At 42.3% G+C, this 22628-nt stretch overlaps 1 protein-coding gene across 1 annotated transcript in view; it reads right to left on the bottom strand.

The window, feature by feature from the left end:
- LOC138676645 (ADAMTS-like protein 5) overlaps nt 1–22273 on the bottom strand; it is a 95327-nt gene extending 73054 nt beyond the window's left edge. The window contains exon 1 of the mRNA XM_069766146.1: nt 21957–22273. Coding sequence (XP_069622247.1) covers nt 21957–21973 — 17 coding nt within the window. The 5' untranslated portion in view covers nt 21974–22273. The remainder of the gene's footprint in view (nt 1–21956) is intronic.
- Between the last annotated feature and the right edge of the window lie 355 nt (nt 22274–22628).

Here is a 22628-nt window from a genome sequence, read left to right as displayed (position 1 = left end):
TCTCTTATTACCATATTTTCTTCACAATAGAACATAGAACAAGGATCTAAAGTTAAACATTTTTCCACTTCATTTATAATGAATTTGTAATTGAAACATCTAGCAGAAACATCTTAAAAAAGTTGGGGCAAGGCCACGTCTACCATTGTGCATCATCCCCTCTTTATACAACAGTCTGTAAAAGTCTTGGAATGAGAAGACCAGTTGCTGGAGTTTTGGGAGAGGAATGTGGTCAAGTGACGAGCGAGTATACTCATTGCTCAGGCTTTCCCGAGCATGTATGGGTGTCCTCCGAGTATTTGGGTGTGCGCGGAGATTTAGTTTTTGTTGACACAGCTGCATGATTTGTGGCTGCTAGACAGCCTGAATACATGTGGGAATTGCCTGTTTGTTAGGGAATCCCCACATGTATTCAGGCTGTCTAGCAGCCGCAAATCATGCAGCTGCGTCAACAAAAACTCAATCTCCGAGCACGCCCAAATACTCGGAGGACAACCGAGCATGCTCGGGAAAACCCGAGCAACGAGTATACTTGCTCATCACTAATGTTGTCCTATTCTGATCTCATGTGAGATTCTAGCTGCTCAGCAGTCCTGAGTCTTTTCTGTATTTTTAATTTATTTGCAAAATATTTTTTCTTGGAGAAAGATCTGGACTACTGGCCACCAGTTCATCACCTGAACTCTTTTTCTGTGAAGCCATACTGTTGTGATGGATAAAGTATGTGGTTTAGCATTGTCTTCCTGAAATATGCAAGGATTTCCCTGAAATAGAAGTTGTCTGGATTGGAGCATATGTTGTTCTAAAACCTCTATGTAATGCTCAGCATTGACAATGCCACCCAAAAAGTGTAAGCAGCACATATCTTAGGCACTAATGCAACCACATTTCCATTAGATATACAGGATTGTGAACGTGTTCTGATTACAAGCTGGATAGTCCGTCTACTCTTGAGTCTGCCAGACATGGCATCTGTGATTTCCATAAAGAATTTTAAATTTTGATTTATCTGACCACAGAACAGTTTTCAATTGTGCTTGAGTCCATTTTAAATTAGCTTTGGCCCAGAGAAGAAGGCAGCGTTTCTGGATTATGTTGATACATGGATTCTTCTTTGCATGATAGAACTTTAACTTGCATTTATAGATTGCACAACTGGGTTCACGAGCATTGATTTCTGGAAGTATTCCTGATCTCATGCATATTAATGCATTCATGTAGGAAAGCCCGTAGATAACAAGCATTCAATATTGACTATCAGTATGTGCCTTCTTGTTATGGACAAGAGCACCCGGAACGACCTGATGGTTAAACTCACACAGGACAAGCTCTGGGAAGTGGGAACTCTGCTGACCGCAACCCCTAATCCTGTCACACAACTAGAAATAGCCGTGGAGCGTACCTAACACGACCTAGACGCCTCTGCACAGCCTAATAGCTAACTAGCCCTAGAGATAGAAAATAAAGCCTACCTTGCCTCAGAGAAATTCCCCAAAGGAAAAGGCAGCCCCCCACATATATTGACTGTGAGTTAAGATGAAAGTCACAAACACAGAGATGAAAAAGGTTTCAGCAAAGGGAGGCCAGACTTACTAAACAGACTGAGGATAGAAAAGGTATCTTTGCGGTCAGCACAAAAAACTACAAAAGGACCACGCCGAGTGTGCAAAAAGACCTCCGCACTGACTCACGGTGCGGAGGTGCCACTCTGTGTCCCAGAGCTTCCAGCTACCAAGACAAAATCATGATAGCCAACTGGACAAGGAAACAATGAACAAATAATTAGCCAGCAGGGACTTAGCTTCTGCTGGAGTAGACAGGTCACCAGAAAGATCCAAGAGCGAACTGAACCAGTACAAGAACATTGACAGCTGGCATGGAGTAACGATCTGAGTGGAGTTAAATAGAACAGCCAGCCAAAGAATAAACTACGTCACCTGTGGAAGGAACCTCAGAAGCAGCAGCTCCACTCACAGCCACCAGAGGGAGTCCATGGACAGAACTCGCCGAAGTACCATTCATGACCACAGGAGTTCGAAAACAGAATTCACAACACCTTCTCCCTCGTGCCCTTAGATTTCCTAAAATCTCTGAATCTTTTGATATTATGTACTGTAGATGCTGGGATATTCGAAGTCTTCACAGATTAGTGAACCTCTGACCATCTTTGCTTCTGAGAGACTCTGCCTCTCTTACAGCTGTTTTTCATTAGTACCACTTACTTTTCCAATATATTGTTAACCCTGTCCTAACTTTGTTTCTGCCATCAATTTATAAATGAGTTATATTTTGCAAATGACACAGAAAAATGTCTTTCACCTTCTGATATATGTTAAGCTGTGAATGAAATATGGCTATAAGATTTCCAAATCATTGCATTCTTGTTTTCTTTACATTTTACACTGCGCCCCAACATTTTTGAAACTAGGGTTGTATGTATATTATAAACGGTTGTGTATACATTTGGTTCAAAACATGTTGGAAGAACAAGGCATCTATTTACTTTGTCAGTATAGAAGTGTTTAAAGATATCACTTGACCTCAGATCCTGTAATGAACATCCATAACACCCTGTTAAATTGACTCAACATGAAAGAAATGCTCCTGATCGGAGAGATTAGGTGCTAAAGGAAGCGCATGATAAGGTGTGTACTTTGTGGTTGGATGACTGACTGACAAGTTGATGCTATGGTGTCACAAAGGCCCCCTGGACAAGAACCATTCAAAACCTTTAATTCCACTAAAGCATAGAAGGCACATAGACATGCTGAAAAGTTTTATGTTACACCTTATGACAGACATTTCCACCTCCTACCTCAATTCTCCCATGATATTATTTAAAGTACGTTCTCCAGTTCCCATTTCAATAAAGCCTTGATGTCCATCACACAGCATTAACTACTTAATCCCTACCTTTAGTCCCAGCCAACATACTATACACGACTGCAATTACTGGGATAAGAACTTGTCTCTCACAATAATACCTTAATAATCCTAGGCAGCAGGTCATCACTTATCAGAAGACATCAGATATGTGAACGATGGAAGCTGAAATGACATGGGCTCCTTGACCTGTCCCATGGTTCAGCTTCGAAACTTTAACAGAAGCAGATGTGGCTTACTGATTCTGTCGCTGAAATCCTACCACCCTACACCTCAAGAAACACCAACACCCATGTTGAATATCCCCAGTAACGTCAGTACATATTTCTTATCACCAGCATGTCCCACCAATTAACAATAAATCAATCTTGCATTTCTAATGTGGACCCCAAAATCAGCATTCAGGGACCAAAATGTAACAATCATTATATTAGAGAAGGCAGTGTTGTTTTACTAGTCGCAATGCCCTAAGTCAGGGATAGAGAATCTTTTTTGGTTTGAGGGCCACAATGTCAGACTGAACCAATCCCAAGGACATAATAAAACTTAGTTATAACAAACACACAAACTTGCACTCAGTAGCGCTAAAGCATGTTAATATGAAATATATGAAGTATGAATATCATTATTGCTCTAAATACTAAGAAAAAAAAAACTTAGCTTACTTAGATACTTAGAAACTTAGATACTTGGCACATAAATTGGCCAATTCATGCATGCCCAGCAGCCAACAATAAGGTGATCTCTGGTTTTGTTGGGAGCCTATCTAGTGTGGATACCTATCTTAGGCCTGAATTTATGGGTAGGTAGGATCCTGCTGCTATTAAAACCATCACAGGCTGGAGGGCGGAGTGCTCGGTCAGAGAGCCAATATGCAAATAAAAAAAGACTGACTGGCACTTCCAAATCAGAAAACTGGTGTGTACAGGAGCGAAGTAGGAGCAGCCATCTCTATGTATAGCAAACAAATAAAGTTGCATTCTGTAGCGCTATAGTATGCAGATATTAAATATATTATTTGTTTGCTATATATAGAGATGGCTACTCGTAGTTCGCTCCTGTACACACCAGGTTTCTGATTTGGAAGTGTTGCAAATTCATTTGGAAATAATTGGAAATTTGTGACCAAATCTGCAGATTTAATTTTTCTTGAAGCATAGTTATAAATATCCATCACAGTCCTAGTGGCCACAGGATTTTACCACTATACATCATAAAAGGCACTAAAGCCCAGATATCCTCTGCGGGGTTTTCCTTCCCAGCTTTTTATTACGATCAGAGGCACACATAGCCACAGTGAAGTTACACAGAGATGACTACATGACGTGCATTTACAATGAATAATAATAGATGTTCCTTCTGCTTACACAAGTAATGAGTCAACATCAAGCGTACTATATTTAATCTTATTTGTGAGGCTTTGTGTTTGCCCAGTGTTACATGTGACAAGGTGCGGATTTCTGTACACAGATCAATCATCTTTCTCACCCCTATAGTAATGTGCGTTCACTGACCAAGATCGTTCTCCGTCTACATTCCTGTGGAGTGATAACTAGCCAGATAGAAAACATGGGTCTTCTAAGTGCAAATCATGAAATAAAGGAAAGAAAGAAAAACAGCCAGGATCGGAGAGTGTCTATCCTGTTTTGAACTTTGCATTATGGTCTCTTTTTCTTCAATGTAATAACCCATAGGGATCATCGACAGTATACTACAGTATAATTGGTGTATTTGCATGCAAATACAAATATAAATGTATTTTTATATCATTTTAATCTTGTTAGACCCCCTTTGCTCCCCCAAGGCACCACTAGTGTTTGACTATACTCCAGTTGTACTTTCCAAAAGTGTCTATTGTAGTCCAAGAAGATACTTAATTGTGATAAAAAATGAACCCTAAGCGTATGTTCACACGTGGTGTTTATGATGCATTTTTTACATAGAACATTTGGTGCTTTTTATAGTACCAGCATAATCAAACAATGAGAGCTCGGAAATCTCATGTACACAAATGTTTTTTTCCCTGCATGGATTTTTAGCCCTTGAGCTTTTTTGCCAAGACCTTTCTTTCAGTGTTTTTTGCGCCACTTTTCATCCATTCCAGTGAATATGTTTAAAACGCAAGCAAAAATGTGTGCACTGTATGCAACATTAGAACATATCCTAATACTTGTTAATAAGTTTTTTGCAGTCAAAGAGGTGGCCTAATGTAGATGTTCCATGTCCTTAGGGACATCAGTTAAGACACATTGGACAAAGTTAAGAGGTTGGCGTATTGACTCTTTTGGAACAGTCTCCACCTCATTGACTGCAAATAGCATAATAGCATATGGGACAAAGTTCTTTTTATCATTCTGAGGAATCTACTTGGACATGAAAGGATACATTTGGAAACTAGAATCAATCAGGTAAAGGTGGTGATTTTGGGGGTAAAAAAAAAATCATCTGACATGTTCCCTTTGTAAGTTCAAAATTTAAATTCTCAGTTTTATTTTCAAATTTTGTAGACAGACATATCACAAGTTCATTAAAATGAATGACATATTATAGAAGAGCTGCATCTAGCCACAACCATTCATGGATGAATATAATAATGTAAAGGTTAAGTTCCATCTTGGAACCACTTCAAATGACTTAGAAAACTATGTGATAAGCAATTCCAGGAAACAGATCTGTCACCAGAAGTGCTCCTTTAACCCCTTAGTGACAGAGCCAATTTGGTACTTAATGACCAGGCCAATTTTTGCAATTCTGACCACTGTCACTTTATGAGGTTATAACTCTGGAACGCTTCAACGGATCCCGCTGATTCTGAGATTGTTTTTTTCATGACATATTGTACTTCATGTTAATGGTAACATTTCTTCGATATTACTTGCGATTATTTATGAAAAAAACGGAAATATGGCGAAAAGTTTTAAAATTTTGCAATTTTCAAACTTTGTATTTTTATGCCCTTAAATCAGAGAGATATGTCATGAAAAATAGTTAATAAATAACATTTCCCACATGTCTACTTTACATCAGCACAATTTTGGAAACAAAATTTTTTTTTGTTAGGGAGTTATAAGGGTTAAAAGTTGACCAGCAATTTCTCATTTTTACAACACCATTTTTTTTTAGGGACCACATCACATTTGAAGTCATTTTGAGGGGTCTATATGATAGAAAATAATGAAGTGTGACACCATTCTAAAAACTACACCCCTCAAGGTTCTCAAAACCACATTCAAGAAGTTTATTAACCCTTTACGTGCTTCACAGGAACTGAAACAATGTGGAAGGAAAAAATTAACATTTAACTTTTTTTTGCAAACATCTTAATTCAGAACCATTTTTTTTATTTTCACAAGTGTAAAAACAGAAATGTAACCATAAATTTTGTTATGCAATTTCTCCTGAATACGCCAATACCCCATATGTGGGGGTAAACCACTGTTAGGGCGCACCGCAGAACTTAGAAGTGAAGGAGCGCCGTTTGACTTTTTCAATGCAGAATTGGCTGGAATTGAGATCGGACACCATGTCACATTTAGAGAGCCCCTGATGTACCTAAACAGTGGAAACTCCCCACAAGTGACACCATTTTGGAAACTAGACCCCTTATCTAGATGTGTGGTGAGCACTTTGAACCCCCAAGTGCTTCACAGAAGTTTATAACGTAGAGCCGTGAAAATAAAAAATCGCTTTTGTTTACACAAAAATGATCTTTTCGCCCACAAATTCTTATTTTCACAAGGGTAACAGGAGAAATTAGACCACAAAAGTTGTTGTGCAATTTCTCCTGAGTACGCTGATACCCAATATGTGGGGGTAAACAACTGTTAGGGCGCACCGCAGAGCTTGGAAGAGAAGGAGTGCCGTTTTACTTTTTCAATGTAGAATTGGCTGGAATTGAGATTGGACGCCATGTCGCGTTTGGAGAGCCCCTGATGTGCCTAAACAGTGGAAACCCCCCACAAGTGACACCATTTTGGAAACTAGACCCCTTAAGGAACTTATCTAGATGTGTGGCGAGCACTTTGAACCCCCATGTGCTTCACAGAAGTTTATAACGTAGAGCCGTGAAAAAAAAAAATTGCATTTTTTTCTACAAAAATGATCTTTTTGCCCACAAATTTTTATTTTCACAAGGGTAACAGGAGAAATTAGACCACTAAAGTTGTTGTGCAATTTCTCCTGAGTACGTCGATACCCAATATGTGGGGGTAAACCACTGTTTGGGCGCACCGCAGAGCTTGGAAGAGAAAGAGTGCCGTTTTACTTTTTCAATGTAGAATTGGCTGGAATTGAGATCGGACGCCATGTCGCGTTTGAAGAGCCCCTGATGTGCCTAAACAGTAGAAATCCCCCACAAGTGACCCCATTTTGGAAACTAGACCCCCCATGGAACTTATCTAGATGTGTGGTGAGAACCTTGAATGCCCAAGTGCTTCACAGAAGTTTATAATGCAGAGCCGTGAAAATAAAAAATATTTTTTTTTTCCACAAAAAAGATTTTTTAGCCACCAAATTTTTATTTTCACAAGGGTAGCAAGAGAAATTGGACCCCAAAAGTTGTTGTCCAATTTGTCCTGAGTATGCTGGTACCCCATATGTGGGGGTAAACCACTGTTTGGGCGCACGGCAGAGCTCGGAAGGAAGGAGCGCCGTTTTGGAATGCAGACTTTGATAGAATGGTCTGCGGGTATTATGTTGCGTTTGCAGAGCCCCTGATGTACCTAACCAGTAGAAACCCTCCACAAGTGACCCCATTTTGGAAACTAGACCCCCCAAGGAACTTATCTAGATGTGTGGTGAGAACTTTGAATGCCCAAGTGCTTCACAGAAGTTTAGAATGCAGAGTCGTGAAAATAAAAAATATTTTTTTTTCCACAAAAAAGATATTGTAGCCCCCAAGTTTTTATTTTCACAAGGGTAACAGGAGAAATTGGACTGCAATAGTTGTTGTCCAATTTATCCCGAGTACGCTGATGCGCCATATGTGGGGGTAAACCACTGTTTGGGCGCACGGCAGAGCTCGGAAGGGAAGGAGCGCCTTTTTGGAATGCAGACTTTGATAGAATGGTCTGTGGGCATTATGTTGCGATTGCAGAGCCCCTGATGTACCTAAACTGTAGTAACCCCCCACAAGTGACCCCATTTTGGAAACTAGACCCCCCAAGGAACTTATCTAGATGTGTGGTGAGAACTTTGAATGCCCAAGTGCTTCACAGAAGTTTAGAATGCAGAGTCGTGAAAATAAAAAACATTTTTTTTTTCACAAAAAAGATTTTGTAGCCCCCAAGTTTTTATTTTCACAAGGGTAACAAGAGAAATTGGACCCCAGAAGTTGTTGTCCAATTTATCCCGAGTACGCTGATGCCCCATATTTGGGGGTAACCCACTGTTTGGGCGCACGGCAGAGCTCAGAAGGGAGGGAGCACCATTTGACTTTTTGAGCGCAAAATTGGCTGTCGTGTTTGGAGACCCCCTGATGTACCTAAACAGTGGAAACCCCCCAATTCTAGCTCCAACCCTAACCCAAACACACCCCTAACCCTAATCCCAACCTCATCCATAATCCTAATCACTAACCCTAACCATAATCACAACCCTTACCCCAAAACAACCCTAATGTCAACCCTAACCATAACCCTAATCAAAACCCTAAATCCAACACACCCCTAATCCTAATCTCAACCCTAACCTCAAACCTAACCCTAATCCCAATACACCCCTAATCACAACCCTAACCTTAACCCTAATCCCAAACCTAACCCTAATCCCAAGCGTAACCCTAATGCCAACCCTAACCCTAATACCAACCCTAATCCAAACCCTAACCCTAATCCCAGCTCTAACCCTAACTTTAGCCCCAACCCTAGCCCTAACTTTAGCCCCAACCCTAACCCTAGCCCTAGGGCTACTTTCACACTTGCGTCGTTTGGCATTCCGTCGCAATCCGTCGTTTTGGACAAGAAACGGATCCTGCAAATGTGCCCGCAGGATGCGTTTTTTGCCCATAGACTTGTATTGCCGACGGATCGTGACGGATGGCCACACGTCGCATCCGTCGTGCACTGGATCAGTTGTGTTTTGGCGGAGCGTCGGCACAAAAAAAGTTCAATGAAACGTTTTTTTGTACGTCGCATCCGCCATTTCTGACCGCGCATGCGTGGCCGTAACTCCGCCCCCTCCTCCCCAGGACATAGATTGGGCAGCGGATGTGTTGAAAAACTACAGCTGCTGCCCACGTTGTGCACAATTTTCACAACGTGTGTCGGTATGTCGGGCCGACGCATTGCGACGGCCCCGTACCGACGTAAGTGTGAAAGAAGCCTAACCCTAAGTTTAGCCCCAACCCTAACCCTAAATTTAGCCCCAATCCTAACCCTAAATTTAGCCCCAACCCTAGCTCTAACCCTAGCCCTACCCCTAACCTAACCCTACCCCTAACCCTACCCCTAACCTAACCCTACCCCTAACCCTACCCCTAACCTAACCCTACCCCTAACCCTACCCCTAACCTAACCCTAACCTAACCCTACCCCTAACCCTACCCCTAACCCTACCCCTAACCCTACCCCTAACCCTACCCCTAACCCTAACCCTAACCCTACCCCTACCCCTAACCCAAATTTTAGCCTCAACTGCTGTTCTCCTGCCGGCCGGCAGATGGAGACAGATGGCGGGCGCACTGGGCATGCGTCCGCCATGTTCTGCTGCCGGCGGCCAGGAGGAGCAGCAAGAGGATCCAGGGACCTAGGTGAGTATGCTAGGGTCCCCGAATCCCCCTATTTCTCTGTCCTCTGATGTGCGATCACATCAGAGGACAGAGAATTACACTTTACTTTTTTTTTTTTTTTTTTTTTTTGCGGTCGCCGGTAAACAGTTAATTACCGGCGATCGCAAAACAGGGGTCGGTAATACCGACCCCGATCGTGCTCTTTGGGGTCTCGGCTACCCACGGCAGCCGAGACCCCAAAGATTCACCCGGTGCCGGCCGGCGGGCGCACTGCGCATGCGCCCGCCATTTTGAAGATGGCGGCGCCCACCGGGAGACACGAGGAGCATCGGGGGAGCTAGGTGAGTATTGGGGGGCCACCTGGGACCCCTTTTCTCTGTCCTCCGATGTGCGATCACATCGGAGGACAGAGAAATTAAAAAGAGATCGCTTTTTTTTTTTTTGCGATCGCCGGTAAACGGTTAATTACCGGCGATCGCAAATGCGGGGTGGGTTAAAAAACCCCCGAATCATGTTCTCTGGGGTCTCGGCTACCCTCGGCAGCCGAGACCCCGGAGAAAATCGGCCTCTGGGGGGCGCTATGGACTTTCTCCACAGCGCCGTTAATGAACGGCGCTGTGGTTTAAGTACCCTGAGCGGCCGCCGTTACAAGGCGTATCGGCGGTCGCTAAGGGTTAACAAGCAGGAATAATATGAGAAATAGACCAAGGCTGTAGTGGAGCCCACATTGCCTGTCAATGACATCAGGGCACCATCACAAGAAACACGCACCATTCATAAGATTCACTGTCAAAATGTGACCTGTGCTTGACCCATTCACAGAGCACATTCTGCTGATTGTACTGGGATGGCAATGGCATGAGCAAGATGGAAGACTTGGTCTTAGGGAAGAGTCAGATGGCAGTATAACTCAGTTGAGAATCCAAACGCAATGCTCAGACTGGCTGTCGGCTCTCCCGAAATGTGACAGCTACATAGAAATACATGCTGTCACGCTTGGGTCAGGAGAGCCGACAGCCAGTCCGAGCATTGCATTGCGATCCTCATCCAAGTTATGCAGTCATTTCACTCTTCCCTAATTCTAAGGGACCAAATGGAATAAGAAATGATCTACAACTAGTAAGAAGTTTAAAAAAATGTAAAGGAATAAAAAAGTATTACTGCTTCTTGGCACATTTTACCTTGAATAACTTTGTAAAGAGTGATAGTTCAATAAGATACTCTTTGTCCAGTCATTTTGTGGCACAACAGTTATGACATTAAGCTCAGCAAGTAACATTTACATGCAACTCTAATGAGATTTATAAGCAATTGTGTACTTAAAGCTGGGGCTACACAGCGACTTTGGCCACCACAAAGATCACTATGTGTTATTGTAATATCGCAGCCCAACAGAAGTGAATGGGGTTGCACTACAATCCCAAGGGTCCTGCAAGCAAGCAAGTTGCAAAAAGTCCAACCATGCTGGAATTTTTGCAACTTGTCGCAGTCCCCTTGCCTTGGGATACTCCATTCACTTCCACTGCACTGCAATATATACAGTACCTTGCGAAAGTATTCGGCCCTCTGGAACTTTTCAACCTTTCCCACATATCATGCTTCAAACATAAAGATACCAAATGTAAATTTTTGGTGAAGAATCAACAACAAGTGGAACACAATTGTGAAATTGAATGAAATTTTGTTGGTTATTTTAAATGTTTGTGGAAATTCAAAAACTGAAAAATGGAGCGTGCAATATTATTCGGCCCCTTTACTTTCAGTGCAGCAAACTCACTCCAGAAGTTCATTGTGGATCTCTGAATGATCCAATGTTGTCCTAAATGCCTAATGATGATAAACATAATACACCTGTGTGTAATCAAGTTTCCGTATAAATGCACCTGCTCTGTGATAGTCTCAGGGTTCTGTTTGAAGCACAGAGAGCATCATGAAGACCAAGGAACACAACAGGCAGGTCCATGATACTGTTGTTGAAAAGTTTAAAGCTGGATTTGGATACAAAATGATTTTGAAAACTTTAAACATCCCAAGGAGCACTGTGCAAGCGATCATATTGAAATGGAAGGAGTATCATACCACTGCAAATCTACCAAGACCCGGCCGTCCCTCTAAACTTTCATCTCAAACAAGGACAAGACTGATCAGAGATGCAGCCAAGAGGCCCATGATCACTCTGGATGAACTGCAGAGATCTACAGCTGAGGTGAGACAGTCTGTCCATAGGACAACAATTAGTTGTACACTGCAAAACCTGGCCTTTATGGAAGAGTGGCAAAAAGAAAGCCATTTCTCAAAGATATCCATAAAAAGTGTTGTTTAAAGTTTGCAACAAGCCACCTGGGAGACACACCAAACAGGTGGATAAGGACCTCTGGTCAGATGAAACCAAAATCGAACTTTTTGGCAACAACACCAAACGATATGTTTGTCGTAAAGGCAACACAACTCATCACCCTGAACACACCATCCCCACTGTCAAACATGGTGGTGGAAGCATCATGGTTTGGGCCTGCTTTTCTTCAGCAAGGACAGGGAAGATGGTTAAAATTGATGGGAAGATGGATGGCGCCAAATACAGGACCATTCTTGAAAAAAACCTGTTGGAGTCTGCAAAAGACCTGAGACTGAGACGGAGCTTTGTCTTCCAACAAGACAATGAGCATCTTGGGCATCTTCAGGAGTATTGAATACGCACAAGAACAAAATAAAACCAGTGCCAGATTCCAGGGAATAGCAGCATTCAGGTCAAAAGCAAATACATATTTACAGTTTGTCTTTAATCAAAGTTACAGGCCAGTTCCTACTAAGGCTACTTTCACACTAGCGTTTTTTGCCAGACGTCGCAATGCGTCGTTTATGGCAAAAACGCATCCTGCAAAGTTGTTTGCAGGATGCGTTTTTGCCCCATAGATTAACATTAGCGACGCATTGCGACCCTTTGCCACACGTTGCAACCGTCGTGCGACGGTTGCGCCGTGTTGTAGCGGACCGCCGGGAGCAAAAAAACGTTAAATGTAACGCTTTTTGCTGCTGACGGACCGCTTTTTCCGACCGCGCATGCGTGGCCGGAATTCCACCCCTACCTCCCCGCACCTCACAATGGGGCAGCGGATGCGCCGGAGAAATGCATCCGCTGCACCCGTTGTGCAGTGCATCAAACGCTAGTGTCGGAATCTCTGCCCGACGCATTGCGACTGGGAGATTCCGACGCTAGTGTGAAAGTGGCCTAAGGCCTCTTTCACATTTCCGTCGGTACGGGGCCGTCGCAAACCGTCGGCCCGACGTACCGACAGACGTTGTGCAAAATTTTGCACAACGTGGGAAGCGGATGCAGTTCCTTTGAACATTTTTCATCACGACGGTCGCAAAAACACGACACATCCGTTGCACGATGGATGCAACATGTGGCCATCCGTCGCAATCCGTCGTCAATAAAAGTCTATGTAAAAAAAAACGCATCCTGTGGGCACATTTGCAGAATCCGTTTTTTTTACCAAAACGACGGATTGCGACGGATGGCAAAAAACAGAAGTGTACAAGAGGCCTAAAGCTCTCAAGAAACACACTTTAGAAGAGTGTAAGGAAACAATACCATGTGAAACCTGGAGTGGTATAGAAAAAGGCATCGTGTTCCTTAAAAGGTTTGGCCATGATGAAGAATAAGACACACGCTGCACTACCTTAATAGACTGGGGTGCATCAATCCTAGCACAAAAAATACAGAACATAAAAGTGTAGCATTCATTTATCATCTGCTACATGGACCAGAGGGGTGTGAAAAACCTATTATCCTCCCAGACACGATGCCAACAAACTACTTCCTGTCACTGCCTAGGGCTAGGGCTACATGGAAGATTCATATCTGCATGTTTAGGTTGGAAGTTACATGTTTCCAATTAGGAAAAAATGCATGTGTTAGAACAATATAATTCAGTGGAGTCATGCTGTATTGCCCCCAACCATGGAAAATAACCAATAAATACTGTCTCAATCAACTGCACTTTCAAATAGCCATGAAGGGTGTGAACACTTCATGGCTTCAAGAACACAAGTGTCTTTAGTGCACATCACTAAAGTCGGCTATACATATTAAATGATGCTTTAGCCAAAGGTTCATCTGGTAGTCATCTGAGCCATCACGCAAAGGAGAGCTCATGTGTTCTCAATGAGAACGCTACCGATAGAGATCCCTGCCGGTGACTCCGTGAGAACAAAGCAATCGACAGTCCGTAATCTGATTTGCCCAATAAACACCTCCCACGATCATCCAAGGACAGACATATCCTTGGTGCAAACGCACAAACGCCCAACAGTTAAAAGCGCCCATTTCCACCTCCAAATCATGTGAAATTGCCATACACATTATAGTCTCGGTCAAACCTATCGATATCGGCAAGATTACTATTTTTTTAATATTTTTTTAAAGAAAAAGATAACATGAGAAGGTATTGTAACCAAGGCTATAATAGGGAGAGTGTAACTTATATACCATGGTGATCAGAAAACAGTGGAGAAAGGGTACATCTCTAAATTGTTCAACTGTGTGTGAAAACTTGTAAGAAAATCTTTGAAGGATACTGGGAGGACTTTACAGACTGCACAATGACCTAATTAGATGGGGTAAAAGACAAAATTACAGAAAAATAAAACAAACATTATATTATCTTTATATCATGTCTGGTGCCACAGAGAGGTATAGTAAATATTCTGTGCTCAAAATATCTATTGTTATCTATTCCCAAGACTATGGATACTGCTAAAGGTCCAGAAAATCCTATGTATATACTTGCAGAAAATCTTGTTGGATATAATAACATTAAATGAGAGGGCATGGAAAAACAAAAAGGACTATGCAAGTGCCCCTTAGTAATAATTACTAATTAATTTGTACTTTTCACGTTCTGCATCATTAGTCCAGATGTAACCCTTTACCACATGTCACTGCCATTAGTCATCATTAGGCCCCTGAAGGATTGTGTCCTTACAATAGAAGGGAATAAAGGACTAAATTAGCCCTAGGAGATAAGACCTTGTACAACAGAGCCAATTAAGAGCCCACCACTGGAAGCAAGATTTTATGTCAGCAAAATGACCTAAATTTATAGCAGAATGTTTACACTACATAAAAAGCTCATTTCCTTCAATTGAAAACACATGTTGCTCAGCAGACAATATAAGCACCTGGAGGTACAAGATATGACATGCATCTATTGACCCAAGATGTGAATGGATCCATCAGCATGAAGATGATGGAAAGAACTCATTGTGAAAGCTTCCTCTTGACATCCAACAATCAGTTTAGGCTGAGTAGAGTTGAAAGTAGGTAATCCAGGTAAGAAAGGTCATTTCATAAAATATCTAGTATAGCATTTAGGCCGAAACCATTGTAATGACAACAATGCTGTGAGGGCATGCTCACATGTTGGGTAAACATTTTTTTTCCTTGTGGAAATTCTCCACTTTATAGTTGATTTAAAGACGCTGTGGAACTGTGCGTTTTTGTGCATTTTTTTTCACTCATCCACTCCTATGGAAAAGTTTAATAAATAAATACAAAATGCCAACTGTGTTTTTAAGTCCAGAATTAAATAGTTTCTGTGCTAACAAGGGCATAAGAATTGCTGCATCAAATCTGCAGATGAAAATGTATAAAAAAAAAAGGGAAATGCATACAAAAATGCAATAAACAGCAGATTGCTATTGCATACTTGAGTGGCGCAGACATTCTGCAACTTCTTAAGGTGTTATACGCAAGGATAACCTTCACGAATTGGCCCCATTGTAACAATCTACATTCATGGCCGAAAGTGTTGGCACACTTGAAATTGTTACAGAAAATCATTGCAATTACACGTGTTGTTATACACGTTTATTTCATTTAGAACGACACAAAAAAAAAACAGAAAGAAAGGAAAATTGGACATAGAGCAAAGAGCTCTGGCCGTCTGACGTCACAGCCAGGCTTGCAGATTGCGCGTGTGCGGACAGTGCGGCCACCCACCTTGGGAATCCCAGCCCCGCAGTGTGTTATGCATTATGCACAGTGCGGGGCTGGGATTCATAGGCAGGGCAGCTGCACAGGCGCAGTCTGCAAGCCTGGCTGTGACGTCAAACGGCCAGAGCTCTTTGCGCCTGCCCCACACAGTAGTACACAGCGCAGGTGCCGGATTTCAGGCGAAAACAGCGCGGAGGGGGCGGCGCCCGGAGCCCCTGAATATTTGAGTGACGGCAGTATGGCGTTTCCAGCAGGGGGGTGAGGACCTGCCTCCCTGGATAAAGACCGGTATTTTGGAGGAGTAATAAAATGCTTTATTTGCGGAATACATGCACCAAAAACTAAAAGAGCCACCTTGTTAGAATGCAGCATTACTGCTGCACAAGGTGGCTCTTTTAGTTTATAACGGCTGGAGGGGGTGACAGTGGCCCTTTAATTCAAATTTTGAAGGATAGTTCACAGTGACACTGAAGCACGCTGAGCCTGCAGGACACCTTGATTTCTTTGGAATTTGATTGGGGCTGCTTACCCACCATCCGGACTATCCTGTGTTGGAATATTTCAGAAATTTTTCTCTACCGGTCACATCCAGGGAGATTAGATACTGTAGAGTACCATGATTATGTTGTGCACTGTGGACAAAGGAACATAAAGAATTCTGGAGATGGACTTGTAACTTTGAGACTGTTGAAGTCCTCAGACAGTTCTCTTCTTCTCTTTCTGTTTCCATGCTTAGTGTGACACACACAGACGCACAATACAAAGATTGAGTGATTTTTTTCCCCTTTTTATCTGGTTTCAGGTGTAAATTTCATATTGAATATGCCTGTTACCTGCGACCAGTGAGTTTGAATTAGTATCTGGAATGCTGGAAACAAAGTTGTTTATCCACAATTTTGGAAAAGTGCCAACAATTTTGTCCATCCCATTTTTGGGGTTTTGTGTGAGATTATGTCCAATTTGCCCTTTTTTCAGTTTTATTATGTTGTTCCAATTAACACAAAGGAAATAAATAAGGGTATAACAAAACATACTGTTTATCGAAAACGGAATAAAGCCTACAAAGAAAAGAACACAGTACTTACAGTCTAATATGGCAGAGGGTCAAAGTTGTTTTGGGGTTGTTTTGCCGCTTCTGGCACTGGTTGCCTTGACTGTGTGCAAGGCATCATGAAACCTGAAGATTACCAAAGAATTTTTGGTCGCAATGTCAATGACATCAAAGGTACTTCAAGAAGCACCCAGAAATGGATTGAAACAAAGCACTGGAGACTTCTGAAGTGGCCAGCAATTAGTCCAGATTTAAATCCCATTGAACACCTGTGGAGAGATCTTACAATTGTTGTTGGAAGAAGGCACCCTTCAAATATCAGAGACCTGGAGCAGTTTGCAAAAGAAAAGTGGTCCAAATTTCCAGTTGAGAGTTGTAAGAAGCTTGTTAATAGTTATAGAATGCAAACAATTGATTGCAGTTATTTTTTTCCAAGGGGTGTGCAACCAAATATTAAGTTGAGGGTGCCAACAATTTTGTACTGCTTATCTTTGGGGTTTTGTGTGAAATTATGTCCAATTTGCTTTTCCTCTGTTTTTTTTGTATTGTCGAGTACACACAAAAGGAACTAAATATGTGCATAACAAAAGATGTTTAATTGAAATGGTTTTCCGGGAGAAATACTTTATTTTCTGGAATAATTTTGAGGGTGCCAAAACTTTCGGCCATGACTGTGGAGGGACAATGTTTGCCAATGTACAATCTCCACACACGTGTTGTTGTTGTTGTGTCCATGAGCTAATTGTGAGAAGCGGATTACAGGTGAACTGCAGAATTTTTGTCAAGTCTGCCCCTGGGTCCTGATGCTTTGTCTTGGAGTACGAGAACACTGGACACAATATAAAACACCATTTATACAAATACGGACACAGAAACACATCACAAAATTGTACTAAATTATAAAAAAAAAATATTTGATGTTGCTGTGTACTGAGATCTACTAAATTACTAAATTATCTACTACATTATTTGGAAACAGAGTCAAATATAGCAACATGAATGTTTGAAAATATTATGTTTAGTTCAACAAAAAGATATTTGGCATCAGTGTCCATTGGACCAGAGCACAGTGAAGCGCCTACTACTTGATGCATCTCCAGCGCGTCTTATGACTTGTAGGTCCCATGACGTCATTACGCTTCACTGCAACACACAAAGGAAGTCAAGAGGGCCTACTAATCAGAAAAGGCACAGAGGATGCCGCAGATAACAGGACGCGCTCTGGTCCCACTGCCACTAACTACTGATATGGAGCTGTACAAATATTCAATTATATTTATTGCTGAATCAGTCTATCTATTTAAAGATAGAGTTGGGCAGGTCAATTCGCGGGACTCAGGTCCATCGGCCATATCAGTCCGCTGTGACTACTGGATGATAAGTCTGTGAATCTCTTATTTTCTGGGATCATTGATGTGGCTTTTGAGTAGCCTGGCTGACATGATGTCACCTGTGTATAACGCAACAATGATGACATTTCTCCCGACTGGCTAATCAAAAGCCACCCTGGGGTTCTTGAAAGAGATTCACAGAGCTCCCATCCATTGACTGCTAACCTAGCCGATGGACCGGAGTCCTGCAAATGATCTGTCCAACGCTAATTAAAGAGTAACTAAATTTTGAATATCATTTTTCATATTTGGCAGGCATTTTAATTATCTGCAGATCAGTAGGGCTCCAGGTCCTGAGACCCCCTCACTGATCACACAACAGACTCCCAGAAGTGCGCTGCTTAGCAGACAGGAGCGCACGTCCATAACAGGGAAGGAATTCAAAAGAAAGGATGTGCTACGTAGCCTGTGTTTTCTATTGAATCCATACTCCAGTCTGTGTGCGCGCTCAGACAGGAACTCTGCTCCTGTCTGCTAAGATGTCCACTTCTGGAGGTCTGTTGAGTGATCAGCGTGGCTTTCAGGATCCAGAACTCACCAATTTCCAAGACATTAAACTGCCTGACAAATATGAAAAATCATATTCAAATTATAATTACCCTTTAAAGTTATCTGAAGGAACTAAATAGGAGGGCACCATGATTAGGTCAACGATTGGTATTTAATAGCTAACTTAAAGTAGACTGTCAATTTTGCAGCTCTTTTTATGCTCTAAATGTATTGTTTATTGACAATTTTTATTCTAAATTAAGTTATATGAAAAGGTTAGCTTCCTTACAGTCTTTTAAAACGTTTCTAAAATGTGCAAAGGGAAATCACTACTAATGTGTTAGAACAGTGCTATGATGCTCCCTCCTGTGGGATATGAAAACACTGCAAGGTCGAGGCAAAAAGCAAAAATTGTCTAAATTCAGATGAGCGCTGAACTTATCAGACTACTCATTGCTGCAAATTGTGGATATAGATGGCTGTGTGTGTAAATGTGTGCTCATCCACATGACGGACGGATGCTGGGGCTACCTGCTAATTACATGCACTAGTCGGGTCCATGTGGAAAATTGCCCATGTGCACTAGCAAAGGCTCCAATTCATCTTACTGGAAAAAGACGTGTGGCGTGGCAAACGCCTCTCATCAGGCACATCATGAGTGTCTAAGTCCTACACACAACCTTATCAATACTGGCGAGAAAATCACAGGTCTTGATGAATCTGAGCCATAGGTTACAAGTGCGCGGACTTTTTAAAAAATTGACAGCAAGAGCATAACCTGCCAGACAAGTCAAAAAAGAGGTCTATCATATTCACAAGCTTATCTTATCCACACAAGTCATCAGGCCACATGGACCCTTTTTTTGCATAGCATTGGATTGGTAGGACAGTGGACTGATGCTTAGAGGTTGGTGCCATGAAGGTCTAACCATGGCATCTAGAAACCTCACACAGTCCAGAACTATAGTGCTCATCATCTCATGATCTACAAACATACAGCAGCATCTGTATAACAGAACGAGATGATGTTGAAATTATTAAACTATTATATTTATCAACATAAAAAAACCAACACATCAGACATTTACAGACGATAAATCTATTAAAAACCCCACAGACTTAAAGACTTTTCATGACATTGCACCCAACCTAAATGTATTAGGTGCTCCATTATATAAGAATTTACAGTTGCTAATAAAACTTAAAATCTGACAGTGCCAAGTAACAAGACAGCTCCTGAATAACGATATATGAGCGTTCTTGGTTTCCATTATAACCCACAGGCCTCATTCCTCCCGCTTGTTGATGTTGGTCAGACTAATAGCCACGGTGACTAATAGCTCGTTGCTCTTGGCACAGCAGCCACCTCGTAATGACACCCTATACCCAGGTAATCTCCGTAAATCCCTGAATAATGCACATGGCATCTAGTACAGAGACGTGCAGCTGTCACTTGATTCATTCATTCCTGATTTTCCATGTCCAACCTCGGTAAATGAAAGTATTATTACAAAACATGTGCCTGACCAATAGCAAATCCAGCTGATTAACCTCTCCTCTGCCAGTGATTTTCCAATGACGATACAGTAGGCTTCCATGTGAGTATGAGGAAATGATACTTACTGTTACATTTTGGCACTACAGCTGCACATTACGCGATGGATATACGTTACTTTTTTACCATCTTTAACTACAGTACTTTTTATAGTGCAATATTTGCAATCCTTAGCTATACACAAGAGTCACATGTGCAACTTTCCAGAGATATTCATGCTACAGAGGTTTTGCAAAGCTGCTTTTTATGATTTATATTTAGAAAATTTAATGAGAATCTCAGCACTTGCTCGACAGGATTGGTAATAACTTCTAGGTTGATAGGGGTCCTACTGCTGAGACCCCCACTGACCGTCAGAAAGGGAGACTTTTGTCACCCACTGAAATGGAACGTCAAAGAACATGCTCAATCGACTCTTCATTTATTCTCTGTGGGACTGACCGAGAGTGCAGAGGACCGTGCTGAGCTGTCCATGGCAGTCCCATAAAGATGTGAAGTGCCACGTCATTCGCATGAAGGGGATATGGCTTACATCTGAAATTAGGATTCGGGCATATACGGAGCCAATGGCTGTAATGACGCAGATGGAGACAGCGTATGCTCTGTAGGACATCATTTTTGGCTGTGTCTACTTGAGAAGAACTCCAAGAGGCAGTTAACCACGTCTTGCAGCCCGCCTCAAAAAAAAGAAGCCAAGCAAAGATAGCAAAAAAAAAAAGATGCAAGTTAATAACGGAAAAGGCGCCAACATAAAATTCACCATTAGAAGCTCTTTTGCTAAAAAAGGCTCAAAGTAAATATCTTTTACCTGTAAAAACAGCATGGCAAAAATACACTGCAAAGCAGAGTAAAACAGACTGCGGTTTTTGACACGTTTTATCCTCCTTGGCCAAAAAGTGACTTCTTTAGGCTAGGCTCACATGTACACAGCGCATTCTGCTGGATGTACATGTCTGAATTGCAAAAAAAAAATGGTATTCAGATGTATATGGAGGTGCACCCATAAACCATAAAGGGCAACACGTAGTGTAAAAAATGTTCTTTTCACTATGTTTTGCCTGGATCATGCTGATTTGTGGGGAAAAACATAATTGACCAAAAGGTAACGTGTTTTTAATGAATTTAGTGGGGTGAAAAAAGGTTTATTCCTTTGGACACCTCCTCACAGAGTTGATGCCAAAATGGAGTGGGATGGGTCTGTTGGAACCAGTAAAACTAGATGGAAAAAATGATTCTATTTGAGTAGAAAACGTATAAGGATGGATGTACGATATGAATTAAATGTACCTGTATGTGTTTAAATTTGGAGGCTGATGCATGGCGGACTTTTCCATACGTTTTAATGTATACGTCCAACGCATAAGTCTGCAGATGTATAAATGTGAACCTAGCAGGAAACATGCTGTACAGCGCGCTCCCATGTAAGAAGTATGGTGCCCAATCTGACAGCAGGTACCAGCAATGCCAGCATTCATGGCATCATGTAAGACAGGTAGACGGATGTCATATTTTTGTATATGAAGTGACTGGAATATGTAAATTATGCAAACAAACTACAACACACCTTTTATCAGGCTAGATAAAGTAATACACAATATCTTCCATAACATGCAGAACCTCCACTGTCAGGCTCACCATGAGCTCAGCACACCCATGTACTGCTGTCCCAGGTGCATGCCTCTGGGGTGAAGGAGCAGAATACATTACTAACATGTATTGGCTGCACCGTGATTTCCAGGGCATTGCACATTCTGATATTAGTATTATATATAATAGTATTGCATGACATGTACAGAGCAGGCTGATACATTGTTGCACACCGTGACAATGAAGTTGGTGGTGGGACATTAACATGCTCTTACCTGCAGCTAGGAAGCATCCTCCTGCCTGGTGGTGGTGCAGGGGTTAAACCAGCTGTAATGGAGGAGTACAGAGGGGTGGCCGGTCCCAGGAGTGGTCAGGGCAGTGTCAGGGTGGCTCCATGCTCTGCAGGGCTCCGGAGGACTGGCACAGCCACGCTCGGCAGGCAGGGTGCCTCCTCTAGCCCATGGCTCCGGCCGGGCTCCAGCACAGGCTCCTTGTAATAACAGAGGCAGTGAGCTGAGAGGAATGCCGGAGAAGGCAGGCTGAGATCGGCGGCTCTGCCCTCTACTCCTCGCACACCCTCTGCCTGTCACTCTCGGAGGTGTCGGGCTGTGTGCACATGTGCGGGCTGCTTCCTGCTCACCAGGCTGGGGGCACACACTTACCTGAGGGGGGACTCCACTCCCAAAACGCGGGGTCCCCCACATGGTGACGTAAAGTGCAGTAAAGACCTAGGGACTTTCCATTGCACCGATACACTACATCACCTGTGCGTTCATTTCTAAAGTTCTTTTATTTTTTATTATTATTTTATATTGTTAAAGAAACATACTTCTAAATAACTCATGACTGGACAGAGGGAGACATGGGCATAATACTGGTGAGCCGTGGACGTGTAAGTGGAGTTGGAGGCAACATGGCCAGAGAAGCATCCCAAAAACATCCAGCAA

Source organism: Ranitomeya imitator, chromosome 4 (assembly GCF_032444005.1).
Source record: "Ranitomeya imitator isolate aRanImi1 chromosome 4, aRanImi1.pri, whole genome shotgun sequence".
Taxonomy (NCBI): domain Eukaryota; kingdom Metazoa; phylum Chordata; class Amphibia; order Anura; family Dendrobatidae; genus Ranitomeya; species Ranitomeya imitator.
Note: the sequence above shows the minus strand (reverse complement) of the source record. Positions and strands in the feature narration are given on the sequence as shown.